The sequence below is a fragment of the Phaseolus vulgaris genome, chromosome 10, assembly GCF_051622355.1.
Source record: "Phaseolus vulgaris cultivar YP4 chromosome 10, ASM5162235v1, whole genome shotgun sequence".
In the NCBI taxonomy this organism is placed as follows: Eukaryota; Viridiplantae; Streptophyta; class Magnoliopsida; order Fabales; family Fabaceae; genus Phaseolus; species Phaseolus vulgaris.
The window spans coordinates 36,367,161-36,381,833 of record NC_143507.1 but is presented as its reverse complement, the minus strand read 5'-3'; the positions used below and the strand labels follow the sequence as shown (position 1 = coordinate 36,381,833).

Sequence of the window (14,673 nt, the reverse complement as noted above, 5' to 3'; positions counted from 1 at the left end):
TACTCATACAAGATAGAAGATCGAAAGAACATTTCGGTAAGACGAAAACGAAAACGATATACACGACACTTAAGTAATAAGGATAATTCATCCCTATGAGAACAAAAAGTGTTAGTTGAATGTTTAAAATAATGTTGCTAAAACATCATTACTCTTTTTCTATTTCAGAAATTGTGCACATGAACCTACGTAAGAATGATATATTTTGCACAGTATCAACTGTTGGCATTTTCAGAAGCTAATGAAACCCATCCAATATGCCGGGAGTGCAAGTTGCAAGTACAAGAGGAGCACATTATAAACATTAAAAATTAGAAGCATGAAGAAACGTACAAACTACAAATGGGGATGGGAATATACCTACATTCATACGCACTCTCTTCCAAATCCTTACTCACATATATATACAGCATAAATAGATCAGTATCATCATATAAGCCACCAACGTGTTTTCTCTATCCAATCATACACACCATATGCTAAAAAATACTCCAAACTCAACCCAAACCAAAACAAGCTACTCTAGCTAATCAAAGCGCTAAAATCTCATTCTCTTCTTTCTTTGCCTTTTTATTATTATCCTTGTTATGGCAGGAGCTGAAGCTACAAAATATGCTTCTCCTACAAGTCCTACAACCACTGCTACCACCAACATGGCCACCAGATCGAACAAGCCAGCAACCATGATCAGAAGATTCATTGGGGTGAGGCAAAGACCCTCGGGAAGGTGGGTGGCTGAGATCAAAGACTCTTCTCAGCACGTGAGGTTGTGGCTTGGAACCTATGACACCCCAGAAGAGGCTGCAAGGGCTTATGATGAAGCTGCAAGAGCCCTGAGAGGTGAAAATGCCAGAACCAACTTTGCTCCAATGAACCAAGTCACAGGGCAATCAGGGTCTAACCTTTTAACTGGTGATGGGAAGCCTGGTTTGAGCTTTGCTTCCTTGAAAGCCAAGTTGAGTAAGAATCTTCAGAACATCATGGCTAGGGCAAGTGATCACAACAAGTCCTCGAAGAGCCGGGTGAGTGACCACTTCACCTTTGCCAGCATATTTCACCGCAGGAGCTACCAAATCCCTGAAGGGGACATGAGGAACATTGAGAAAGTGGTGCAGCCTAGCATTATTGTACCACCTGTGGAAGGTGGTGTTGATTATGCTGCTGCTGCTAACTGGGAAAGTGCTTCCAGTGTCTCTGATTGCAGCTCTGAGTGGGCCGGGTTCGGGAAACTCGGGTTGGATCAGTCAGACGGATCGGATATTGGAGAGTTCGGTGTTGGTGATCAAGGGTTCTTGGAGCAGCTGATGGGGTGGGTTGAAAGCCCTGATGTTAGTGATCAAAGTGAGTGTTCAAGGAGTAAGAGGTTCAAGGTCTCTTCTTCTGTGCTTGTACCTCCAACTTTCACTGCCTCTCCTTATGATTGTGGATCCCCTTATAGCGGTTATGCCTCTCCTTACAGCGGTTATGCCTCTCCTTATAACGGTTATGCCTCTCCCTATAACGGTTGTGCCTCCCCTTGTAATGGTTGTGCTTCTCCATATTACAATAAGAAGTGAATGAAATTGAAAGCACCATCATATAGCAAATATGCTCATACATATAGAATCAATCATGGAGCTGGTGCTTGCTTCGCTTACTTAGAAGGTTAAGAGAATAACTACATGTTTTGGTGAAGGAAAGGTTTTCACCACATGTATATACAAAAGTGAACATGGCTGTTGAGAAAAAAAGATTGTTATGTCATGGATACGAAATTACTGATATGGAAGTTTGGCTGCAAAGTTAACTCTCTTTCAAGTTGGTTTCATATCTGCACTGTTTGGGATGTAACAAAGGTAAATTTGAGTTTAAAAAGGGCAAAGAAGCATGTGATGTACATGGACGTGCCTATATATATGTGTATGTAATATAGAAACATCCTTGAATCAAAATATAGTGGCAGTTACTTTTGAGTCAATGAAACACACAATGAAAGTGTATTGTGAAAATTCCATGTTTTGCTTTTCATTTTAGATGTACATTGGAAGTTTTTGAGGGAATGATATGGTTGTTTAAGGAAGCTCCAATGTTGTGGAAACTAGATTGAGACGAAGCACTCAAATTACAGTATACTTCAGGGCAGCACCTATATGAGTAAGGCACACTGTCATAGTTAATGCTAGGTTTGAAATTAGAGGAAAAGGGAAGATATAAAGGAGAAGAGGCTGAAAATTATTTTGTTCAGGGTTGACAAAATAAAAAGACTGAAAAATAAAAAGAATAGTAGAAAGTTTATAATTAATTTTTTATTATGTAATAAATAATTTTTTATATTAATATACTAAAAATGTAATTTTTAAAATGATTTTTCAAAAGTAATTTGATATAAAAGAATAATTTTAAAAATGTAAATTAAATTTAAAATAAAATAAAAAAATATTACAAAAAAATTTAGTAAGAAAAACTTATATTTCAAAAAAAAAGTTTTAAAGTAAACTAATTTAAAAATTCAAAATTAATTAATTAAATTTTATTTATTATTTTTTAAAAATATTAATCATTTATCTTATTATAATATGAAATATAAATATTAATAAAAATATTAAATTACATGATTTTATTTGTTATTTAATATTTATTTTGATTTATTAATAAAATATTAAATTATTTTGATTTATTTAATATTTTATTAAAATACAAAAATGTATTAATACTATAATTGTTATAAAAAATGATCGTAATTATAATTAAATCAATGATGCACATAAATAATAAAATAATATTTATAAATATTGATTATAATTTTATATAATTTATATTGTAAAGATTTTATCATTATTTATCCCTATATAAATAATGGATTATTATATATTTTCCTTATAAATTCTTATTTTATTGTAGAAAATATAGCAGTGTAAACATTTATTTATTTTTTCCTGTTTTTGATTTTTGTGTTTTTAATTTCTCTTTTTGCAATTTTTTTCCCTTTGTGCCTGAATAGTAAATCTGCAGATTAGCATATGAGATTGGAGCTTTTATTTGGGTAACAGGATAAGAGTTTTAATAGCTAGCACGTGGAATGTAATTATCAAATTTTAGATTTTGAAGAGAGTGTCTCTTACTGGCCTAAAATTTAGTTGGACGAAGCATTATATTTTCAATTAAAATTTCTAAACACTATGAATATTTTTTCTGTTGGTTCACAAAAAAAATATTGCAATCCTGCTTAAAGTATATGTATCATTCTTTATTATGAATGAAGAATATTTTATTGTTTCTCTCTTCCACTCATGTGAGTTTAGATTTTTCTAGGGTAATATAGTAATCGTGGCTTAATAAATTTGGTGTTTTCATCCACCATCCCAAACCACCTACCAAACTCAGTCATCAATGAGCTCACATAACTTCTCCATCATCAGGTTTTTCACAAACTCTTTGGCATCACCATTCCCATACTCCGGTTACTCAACCTATTCTTCCACCACCACTCCATAGCATTTCCACTACACATATACCCTTCTCCCACCCCACCAACCAACACTTCCTCTAATTATCCACCACCACGTCTAAATTCCTTGTAAAACCATATCACTTTCCATTTTAACCACACTTTTACTATACCCTTTACCCACATAACCAATCACACGGCATTTCCTACTTTTCACCCTCCCAAGCTGCACCTACATTTGATGACATTTGATGGTTCAGAACCTTGAGAGTGGTTTTTTTCAGGCTAAACAATATTTTTCCCTATATTAGGTTGTTTTTACATGTATTCTTTTTATATGAAAGAGACATTTTGAGTTGGTATAAATGGATGCATCACAACTCCCTGTTCACAATTTGCGATTCCTTCAACTACAACTTTGGAAATTCGCTTTGGTCCTTCTTCTTATGAAAATCATCAAGTTGAACTCTTCAAACTATGTTAGTTTGGGTTGGTGGTATACTACCAAACAACTTTTGAGAAAATTTGTGATCGGCCATGGACTTATCCCCTAATGTTATTCTCAATTATTTTCTCTTTAGACTTATTTCTAACATTTGTCGCGAGTTGGCCATCCAAAAACCTACCTTTATTTCTCAAGCCATTAGCAAAACTTATCTAGGCCAAGCTTAAAGATGCTAAAAACCATTTCCATAAACACCATTCACCTCCCACCAATTTGCCCCACTCTAACACCACCAACCCTACCCCTCACCCCTACATCGCAACCACTTTTACATCATCCCTTGCCACTTTACCCACTAAACGTCTCACAGACTCTCAACTCAAGAATGTCGTGTGCTCAAGAGTTATGCTAGAATTGTGATGAAAAATTTATCTCGAGCCATAAATGTGCTCGGTCTTGTTTTCTTTTACTCTTAATGATTGATGATGATCCCCTTATAGATCCATCCTAAACCATCACATTAGACCATGATCTTGACTTCGAACCCCCTCTCCACTTCCAATTATCCCCCCAGCCCAAACATTAAGTTTAAAAGGCACCACACACAACATTCATGTTACTGTCTTAATTGATACATGCAACTCTCATAATATTAAACAACCTCGTCTTGTCCATCACACTCATTTCTTCCTTCTCAGTTATGATGGGCAATGAACAACGTATTCCGTGTGAAAGATTATGTCCGCAAGTCGACACTCGCCTCCAATCCACACTTTTTCAATTTCCCTTTCTCCTCCTACCAATATGAAGGTGCAGATATTGTACTTGACACTGAATGACTTCACACACTTGGGCCTACTATTGCTAATTTTGCAGTCTCGACTATATCATTTACTTATTGCAATAATGTCATTACCTTACAAGGTACTTCCCACCAAAAATTGCAACCTGCCTTTATTCACCAATTGTGCCACTTACTTCTGACTCTATTACCTCATTCCACCTTTTCATCTTTAACCCCCTTCCTCCCACCTATTCCAACTTTCTAACCACAAATGACATGATGATAAGTGTTAGATTTCAGTAATATTTCATATTAAAATATAGACACTTATGGATATTAATTGATAAAATAACCATAATATAACCCCTAATTTTTTAATTTAAACCTTTTTACATAATTTGTGATAATAATTTGAATAAGAACAATTTATTCCCAAATTTGTGTTAATTTCAGGATTCTAGAAAAAAAAATGGAAATGAAAGGGCAAAAGAAGAATTAACAAAGCTAAAATGGGAAAGTTGGAACGCACCGGCACTCACCCAAGCTCACCTAAGCCAGAAGCTCCCAGAGGATCTCGCCCAGGCGATATCACTACAGTGACTTTGGGCCAGTTTTCTTCTAACTCTCTCAGGCAAGCCCAATAACGCTCAGGCGAAAAGTCACTTAGCCCAAGCCCAACTAGGTTAAATATGAGGCTTGAGTTACAACTCTAGACATCATCGAGTGGATTGGAAATCATTAGGGAGAATAAAAGGTGTTAAAAACCCTGGAGGAGGCAATTGTCAAGGAAAAACATTATGAATCTTCTTTTCTTGCTCTTCATGCTTGTGATAGCCAACATGAGTGGCTAATTCTACCCTTTGGGATTTGGAGTAATTTGTTCAAACTCTTATGTATTGAGGTGATATTTAAATATATGTATTGTCATTTTATTTGTAATGCTTGTTTACCATGATAAAGATCCTTATATTTGACTGAAAAGTACTTTTAAGTTTCTGACTTAAATGATAATGCTTAACATATTTGAATGCTAGGAATAGATTTGAAATGTTAATTGTTATCAACATCTAATCGTAATTATAAGAAGTTTTTATAAATAGCAAGGAATTGATATTTAGGAGGCTCTCTTGATAATTTTATATGCGAGGAATCAATAAGTGCTAGATTTCAGTAATATTTCATATTAAAATACAGGCACTTATGAGTATTAATTGATATAATAGACATAAAATAACCCCTAATTTATGAATTTATACCTTTTTACATATTTTGTGATTTTTATTTGAATAAGAACGATTTATTTCCAAAATTGTGTTAATTTCAAGATTCTGGGGAGGAATGAAGATGATTGGACAAAAGAAGAATATACAAAGCTAAAAAGGGAAAGCTGGAACGCACCAACACTCACCAAAGTTCGCCCAAACTCGCCTAAGCCAAACGCCACCAGAGGATCTCGCTCTAGCGAGCTCAATCTCACCCAAGTGAGATTGCTCCAATAATGTTGGGCCTTTTTTCGTGCTTCTCGCCTAGGCGATCCCCAAGGCAGAAGTCACTTAACCCAAGACAATTAGGTTAAATATGAGGCTTGAGGCACAACCCTTGGTGTGGAAGATTAAGAGGAAAACACCATTGAGTGAATTGTAACCCTATTGAAAGGATAAAAGGTGTAAGAAACCCTAGAGGAGGCAGGCGTCAAAGAGAAACATCATGGATCTTCTTTTCTTGCTCTCCCTGTTTGTAACAGCCATCATGTGTGGCTAATTCTACCATTTGGGATTTGGAGTAATCTGTTCAAACTCTTATGTATTGAGGTGATATCTAAACATTATATTTTGTTCTTGATTGATGATTGATATTATTGTTTTGTTTGTAATGATTGGTTTATAATAAGTTCCTAATTTCAATAATACTTCATATTAAAATATAGGAACTTATGAGTATTAATTGCTAATTTTGATATAAAATAATCCATAATTTATGAATTTATACCCTTTTTTTTACATATTATATGATATTTATTTCAATAAGAGCATTTTATTCCCAAAATTGGTGTTAATTTCAGATTTCTAGGGAAGAATAGAGATTTGGACTAAAGAATAAGGATATGAGCTAAAAGGAGAAGGTTGGAAGGCTCAGACGCACAAAAAGAGAAAAAAAAAATCCAACTCAGTAGTGGAGTATCTCACTCAAGCGAACTCATTCTCGCTTGAGTGAGAATGCTCCAGTGAAGTTTTTCGAAAAAACAACACCTTTCTTGCTCAAGCGAGATATTCTCGATTGAGTGAGAATGCGTCATACAAATTGGGCCATTTTTATGTTTTATCAGTAAGCCCATCAGTGCGACGCAGGAAGTCGCCTAACCTTAGTAAATTAGGTTAAATAGGAGGCTAGAGGCTAAACCCTAGTGTGGAAGATTGAGAGAAAAACATCATTGAGTGACTTGTAACCCAATTGGAAGAATAAAAGGTGTTAGAAGATGTGTGGCTTATTCTACCCTTTGGAATTGGGAGTAATTTGTTCAAAATCTTATCTATTGAGGTGATATCTTAACATAATATTATGTTCTTGATTGATTATTGGTATTATTGTTTTACTTCTAATTCTGGATCTAGAATCTTAAATTTGACTTTAAAGTATTTTTTGGTTTCTGACCTAAACAATAATAATTAACATATTTGAGTGTTAGGAATAGACTTGAAATGTTAATTGCTATCAACATCTAATCTTAAAAGATAAGTTGTTTTTATAAATATGCAAGGAATCAATATTTAGGAAACATCTTAATAATTTTATATGCGAGGAATCAATATAAATTATTTATGTTCGGGCATCAATATCAATCAAAGGGCACAATATTGTCATGCTAATCAAAATACAAAAGAGTGAGAAAGATAAAACCCAATCCCTATTTTTCCATTTGAAGCAACAAACTATTTGACTTGTTTTCTTATTAATTCTTGCTATCATAACAACTCTCAACAAACTTTTATTATTCTTTTAATTATTTAGCGAATATTTTACTTGATTATTTAATTGTTCCTTGTGACACATTATTACTTCTGACAACGCGGTGCACTTCTTGTAGAAAGTCATCAGTTTACCATGATCTCATAAATTTAGATTTGACTGTAAAGTACCTTTAAGTTTCTGAATCAAATGATAATGCTTAACATATTTGAATGCTAGGAATAAATTTGAAATGTTAATTGTTATCAACGCCCATCTTAATAATTTTATATGCGAGGAATTAATATAAATGATTTTTATACGGGCATCAATTTCAATCAAAGGACACAATATTTTCATGCTAATCAAAATACAAAAGAGTGAGAAAGATGAACCCCAATCCCTATTTTTCCAATTGAAGCAACAAACTCTTTGACTTGTTTTCTTATTAATCATTGCAATCTTAACAAACTCTCACTACAAAAAATCATGTATAAAGTGACAGTTTTAATATGGCGGTTATTAATAACCGTCACAAATTTTCGTATAATACGACGTTTTAATAAGCATCACAATTATCCTTCAAAATGTGTCATTTTGAACTGTCAGAATTTTCATTCAAAATAAAATCTCGTGTTCCCCTTCCCTCCATTCACCATTCCTCATATTTCTAATTTTTTTGAAAAACCTCTCTTCCCTCCTTCTCTATCATATACATTCACGAAAACTCTACCCACTAGTACAAAATATGAAAACAACGACCCTTTATTTAGTGCAGCTTTGCATTTAAACGCATTTGTAAAAAACGCGATGGCATTTTTGTAATTAAATTGATTTACAAATGCGGTTCTAGGGTAAGACTGTTGGGTTTAATAGTGCCAAAGTTCAAGAGGGGGGGTGAATTGAGCTTTTAAAACTTTCTCGCAGAAACAGTGTTTAACACAGTTTTACAGAAAATAAATCGATTTATGTTAAAATGAACAGATTTATTTCAGCACTGTTTTTGTTTGAAAAGCTTTTAATTCAGCAAGGTTAATCACAAGATTATGCAGTGAGAATTTCCAGATGCACACACACAGATATCAGATTTGAAAAGCAGTGAAACACAAAACAGCAAGCTTCAATTTCAAGCAAGTGATTAAGGTTCAATTGATAGTATGCTAATTAATTGAGTGACCTTAGCAAACAACCTGTTCTAGTGGCTTTTAACAGACTATGAGTGTTCTTCTTGATGTAAAGCAATTTTCCATAAATTAAGAACAATGAATCACAGAACAGCAAGCTTCAACTTTAAGCAATTTGTTTAAGGTTCAATTGATAGCATTGACAGTTTCTTAAGCAGTCTATCACAGTCAGTCTGTTCAAATGGTTTTTTAGCAGATTTTATATGTTCTTATCAGATTAAAACAACTTTTTCAGAAATCAAGAACAGTATGCACAGTGCCCAGAAAGAACAGATTTATTTTCAATTGAACAGATTTATTTCTTTGCTGTTTTATCAATTATGCAGAAACAAAATTGCAGAGAGTGAGAGAGAATGAACACAAGCAATTATACTGGTTCACTCAACCTGAGCTACATCCAGTCTTCACCAACAACAGGTGGAAATCACTAACACACAGTACAACCAAGTACAATTCCCACTGTTCTTGAAACCTACAAGAACTTAGGTACTCTTGCTGAAAAAACCTATTTCAGCATACACACACACCCACTCTTCAAGAACACCTATCAAGAAGAGTGTTCAACCAAACTATTACAAGAAAGAGATGTGAAACGACTACACCTGATTGAGGATACACAGATCTGCCTTAAACCAGTAGGCAAGATTGCTAGAACAGTAGCTGCACCTCACACCAAGCTTTTGGAACCAAACCAAGAACAAGCACTTTGTGATTTTTTGAAATCTTTGAAGAACAAATGCTAATCCTTGAAAACACTTAACTCTCTGCTGTCAAAACTTGTTTTTACAAATGTATGAACTGTTTGAATCGTTGTTAAACTCAGAAAACAAGTTTGCATTTTATAGAAAGCCAGCTTATAACAGAATTTTGAAAAACAGTTAAAGCTGTTATAAAATGAACAGATTGAAAATAAAATAAACTGATTTATTTTCAAAAGCAGTTAGAGAATCTGTTAAGTGAGGAGACTTAGTCAACCATTCTGGTGCTGAGATAAAACTGAAAAACGTTTAAGCTTGACATGGCACCAGAGGCAAAAAGAATCTATTCATTTACAGATGAACAGATTTATTTTTTCAAAACGAAAACAGAGAAAGTTTAACTATTTGAAACTCAGTCGTTTTGAAAAGAAGAAGACTTAGTCAAAATACCTGATGCACAAAATCAAATTTTTACAAGACTTTAGCCAAGGCATCAGTGAAAAAAATGAATCTGTTTATTTAGAAAAGAACAGATTTATTTTTATGCAGTAAACGTGTTTTTGTGTAAAACATGTGAAAAACCGTTTAAGAAAACTTATGCTTGTTCTTATCACATGGCCAGTGGTTATGAGGTGAGTTACTCAGCAAAAAGCCCATTCTTAGACAACCTCTAAGCACTAACTAAGACATACTTAAAGCAAAGCAAAAATACACATGAAATGTACATATAAGACTTCATCAAACACTACATATAGGTCTTCATCAAACACAATCTTGAAGGGGCAGCAACCATCTTCAACAATCTCCCCCTGTTTGATGGAGACAAATCCCCATAGCTAACCTCATAGCATTGTTGCTTTAAGTACCTACACTGCACCAGATTTTAAACCAGAAAAAATAGCAGTATTGCATAGCATAAGACATGGTTTTAAGGTGCAGAATTAACTCCCTGTTTCAGCTAGCTTCACCTAGCATGGTGAGCTATTTTTCTCCCCCTTTGGATTCATCAAACAGCATATAAGCATAGGGAATAAAGGGATATAAAGCAGAAACCACAATCATGATAGTTCAGAAACATAAAACCAAATTGTTCAACATTACAGAACTTGAAAACTGATAAAGAAAGCATTGAAAACAGAAAACTACTGATCCTTGTAGTAAAGCTCTGCAAGCTGTGCCTGAACTCCTTCAATCTGATTATCAAGGTGTTGGAACCTTGCATGAGTAGTCTCAAAGTGTGCCCTTTGTTCTGCAGACATGACATCAAGACGGTACAGCACTTGCCTCTCAAACATAGACATTGGTTCTCCACGGTATTCTGGACTTTGATAGGCAACTATGGCATTTGCAGCAACTTCCTCATGTTCAGATTGGGCAGTAGGTGAGTCATCATCCATAGGAATAGCTTCATCCTCATCCTCATGTTCTGCTTGAGTGTCCTTCTCCTAGAGAACCACCCACTTGTTTTCAATTTTGTGAAAACCCATTTTGGTGAGAGTTGAAGTATCAATCTCACTTACAGCTTTGATAGGGTCATTTCTCTCATTTGTAACATCAATACCAAAGTAATCAATTAATTTGGAAACAAGAATAGCATAGGGAAATCTGTAATCAGCCAACCTTTTTGACTTGAGCATGTGTTCATTGACAATGAACACCAAGTTTACCTTAATCTGGTTCATGATGCAATATAGGAGAATGAGATCCTCTTCATGTAAGACAGCATGGTTTGTCCCTCTTGGAATCAGTTGCCATGCTATGATGTATGCAACTAGACGTGGAGTGAGGTTCAAATGCCCTGCATGGAACCTGTTTATACTCTCTGTAGGATTCCTCATGCAACTCTTATAATATTGCAGCTTGTTGAATTCTGAAATTCCACTGGTATTTCCTTTCCCAACTTTCAGTCCAGCATATTTTATTCCAGCCACAGAATTCCACACCTCACTTGTGATCTTCATCTTGGTCCCTTTCACATAAGAGACAACATTCTTCCCATCCAATGTGAGGTTAGTATAAAACACTTTAACCAAGTCAGGATAAACATTACCCGTTAATTCCAGCATCTTTTTCAGTTTCTGGTGCTTCAACACAGCCCTTGTTTCTACCAATTTTTCAGATTTCAGCCAGTTGAAATCCAGCACCTTGGGTATGTTGATCTGCTTCCTGCTTGTTTCATGAATGTAGGTATTGATGCCTTCTTCATTTCCAGCGAACCATCCTTCTAACACACCTTGAGAAGTGGTTTGCTTTCCCTTGCTTTTCTGTTTTTGTCTTGAAGACGAAGCCATGTTAACCTGAATTCTTTTCTTGATTTCAAATGGTGAGAATAGAAAGAGAATGGCCAATGTGGGTAGCAAGTATTCACACAGATTTATAGCAGAATAAATGGATTGATATGGCAGTTATGAGTGGATATGCATGAAGATATTATGCTCTGAATTTGTGCAGAGAATCTTTGAAAATATGCACCAAATATTTAGGGTCACGATGCATACACTCAAATTCTATTGAGCACCCAAACCATCAAATCGGTTACATAACCATGACCAAAACCGTCAAAGGTACAGAGGTTAATGCCCACTAAGTCAGTCAAGCAGTCAAATATCAGAATTTCTCTTTCCTAGTCATCAATGCATATCAGTGCAGAAAATAAACACATTTAATTGCGAATAAACAGATTTAATTTTTCACTGCTAGGTACAATTGACATTTATAATACCCAATTCATTAAGCAGAAAATTAAACCTATCTTTGGCTAATGGTTTTGTGAACAAATCAGCAAGTTGTAAATCAGTACCAATGAACTTAATATCACATGTTCCATTAGAAATGTGTTCCCTTAGAAAATGATGCCTTATTTCAATGTGTTTGGTTCTTGAATGCATGACAGGATTTTTGGTTAAGTTGATTGCACTTGTATTATCACACAGCAGAGGTATATGGTTAAGTAAGATACCAAAATCATTCAATTGTTGTCTTAGCCATATAGTTTGAGCACAGCAACTCCCTGCTGCAATGTATTCTGCTTCAGCAGTGGAAAGAGCTACACAAGCCTGCTTTTTGCATTGCCATGAGATCAAGCTTGATCCAAGCAAATGACAGGTTCCACTTGTGCTCTTCCTATCAATTTTGCAACCTGCAAAATCTGAATCAGAATACCCAGTTAAGCTTAATGAAATGTTACCTGGATACCACAAGCCAACTTCTTTAGTTCCTTGCAAATACTTCAAAATCCTTTTGACAGCATTGTAGTGTGATTCTTTAGGAGCAGACTGAAACCTTGCACACATGCACACTGCAAACATTATATCTGGCCTGCTGGCAGTAAGATACAGCAGTGATCCTATGAGTCCTCTGTATTTGGTTTCATCAACAGAAATTCCAGCTTCATCATGATCCAAATGACAGCTTGTTGAGAAGGGTGTGCTGATTGGTTTACACTTGTCCATTTCAAATTTCTTCAGCAGATCCTTGCAATACTTGGCTTGACTTAGGAAAATGCCATCCTTGAGTTGTTTGACCTGCAAGCCTAGAAAATAGTTCAACTCACCCATCATTGACATTTCAAACTCACTCTTCATGACTTTCACGAAAGCTTCACACAATTCTCCATTGTTTGATCCAAAAATGATGTCATCCACATATACTTGGACTAGAATTGAGTCATCTCCTTTCTTCTTAATGAACAAGGTCTTATCTGATGTGCCTCTGTCATAGCCTTGAGAGGTGAGAAAATCACTTAGCCTCTCATACCATTGCCTAGGAGCTTGCTTGAGTCCATAGAGAGCCTTTTGGAGTTTGAACACATATTCTGGATGTTGATGGTCTTCAAAACCTGGTGGTTGTGAGACAAATACCTCTTCATTTATATAGCCATTTAGAAAGGCACTCTTCACGTCCATTTGAAATAGCTTGAACCCTTTGATGCAGGAAAAGGCAAGCAGCAGTCTAACAGCTTCTAACCGAGCCACTGGTGCATATGTCTCATCATAGTCTATTCCTTCTTCTTGATTGTACCCTTTAGCTACAAGCCTAGCCTTGTTTCTGGTGATCACTCCATGCTCATCCATTTTGTTTCTAAATACCCATTTTGTTCCAATAACATTCATCTCAGGTATTCTAGGAACAAGAGTCCAGACCTCATTAAGAGCAAACTGATTCAGTTCCTCTTGCATAGCTAAAATCCAGTTACTGTCCTTGAGAGCTTCATTCAAATTCTTGGGTTCAACTTGAGATACAAAGGCCATTGCTTCACAGAAATTGTTCAAGGATTTTCTAGTTGACACTCCTTTCTCAATGTTTCCAATGACATTATCAAGGGTTAAGTCTCTTGGGGTTTTCCACTCTTTTGGCAAACCTGCAGCTGCAGTAGATTCTTGTATAGCATGTGTATCAGCAGTATCAAAATGAATCGATTCATTTTCATTTAAAACAGATTTAAATTCATTACTGTCAGGTTCATCAGCAGTTTTAGATAGGCTATGATCAGTTTCATCAAAAACAACATGCATTGATTCTTCTACTATAAGCAGCCTTTTATTGAAGACTCTATATGCATGACCATTCAAAGCATAACCAATGTGCACACCTTCATCAGATTTAGCATCAAACTTACCAAGATTTTCTTTGCCATTATTCAATACAAAACATTTACACCCAAATACTCTAAGGTGACTCACACTAGGTTTTCTGCCCTTATACAATTCATATGGGGTTTTCTTAAGAATTGGTCTTATTAAGGTTCTATTTAAGACATAACCTGCAGTATAAACAGCATCAGCCCAAAAGTACTTAGGAAGCTTAGATTCATTTAACATAGTTCTAGCAAGTTCCTCTAGTGATCTATTTTTCCTTTCAACTACACCATTTTGTTGGGGTGTCCTAGGGGCTGAAAAGGTATGAGTTATCCCATGCTTCTCACAGAACCTCTCAAACTTAGCATTTTGAAACTCTCCCCCATGATCACTTCGAATAGATTTTATGCAGCAACCATTTTCATTTTCCAGAATTTTTGCTAATCTCTTAAAGGCAGAATAAGCATCATGTTTATGTGCAAGAAATAGAGTCCATGTAAATCTAGAGTAATCATCCACAACAACTAAAGCATACAAATTTCCAGCCAAGCTAGCAACTCTAGATGGACCAAATAAGTCCATATGCAACACATCCAATGGATTTTTTGTAGA

At 35.1% G+C, this 14,673-nt stretch overlaps 1 protein-coding gene across 1 annotated transcript; it reads left to right on the top strand.

The window, feature by feature from the left end:
* The first annotated feature begins 449 nt into the window (after positions 1–449).
* LOC150024762 (uncharacterized) lies at positions 450–1,988 on the top strand. The gene has a single exon (XM_090296654.1). It carries the CDS (start codon positions 588–590, stop codon positions 1,554–1,556), a length of 969 nt encoding a protein of 322 aa, XP_090152780.1. The 5' UTR covers positions 450–587; the 3' UTR covers positions 1,557–1,988.
* Positions 1,989–14,673: the final 12,685 nt, after the last annotated feature.

What these genes read in the sequence shown, in the direction of transcription:
- LOC150024762 (XM_090296654.1), top strand. Translation starts at nt 588, where the DNA reads ATGGCAGGAGCTGAAGCTACAAAATATGCTTCTCCTACAAGTCCTACA.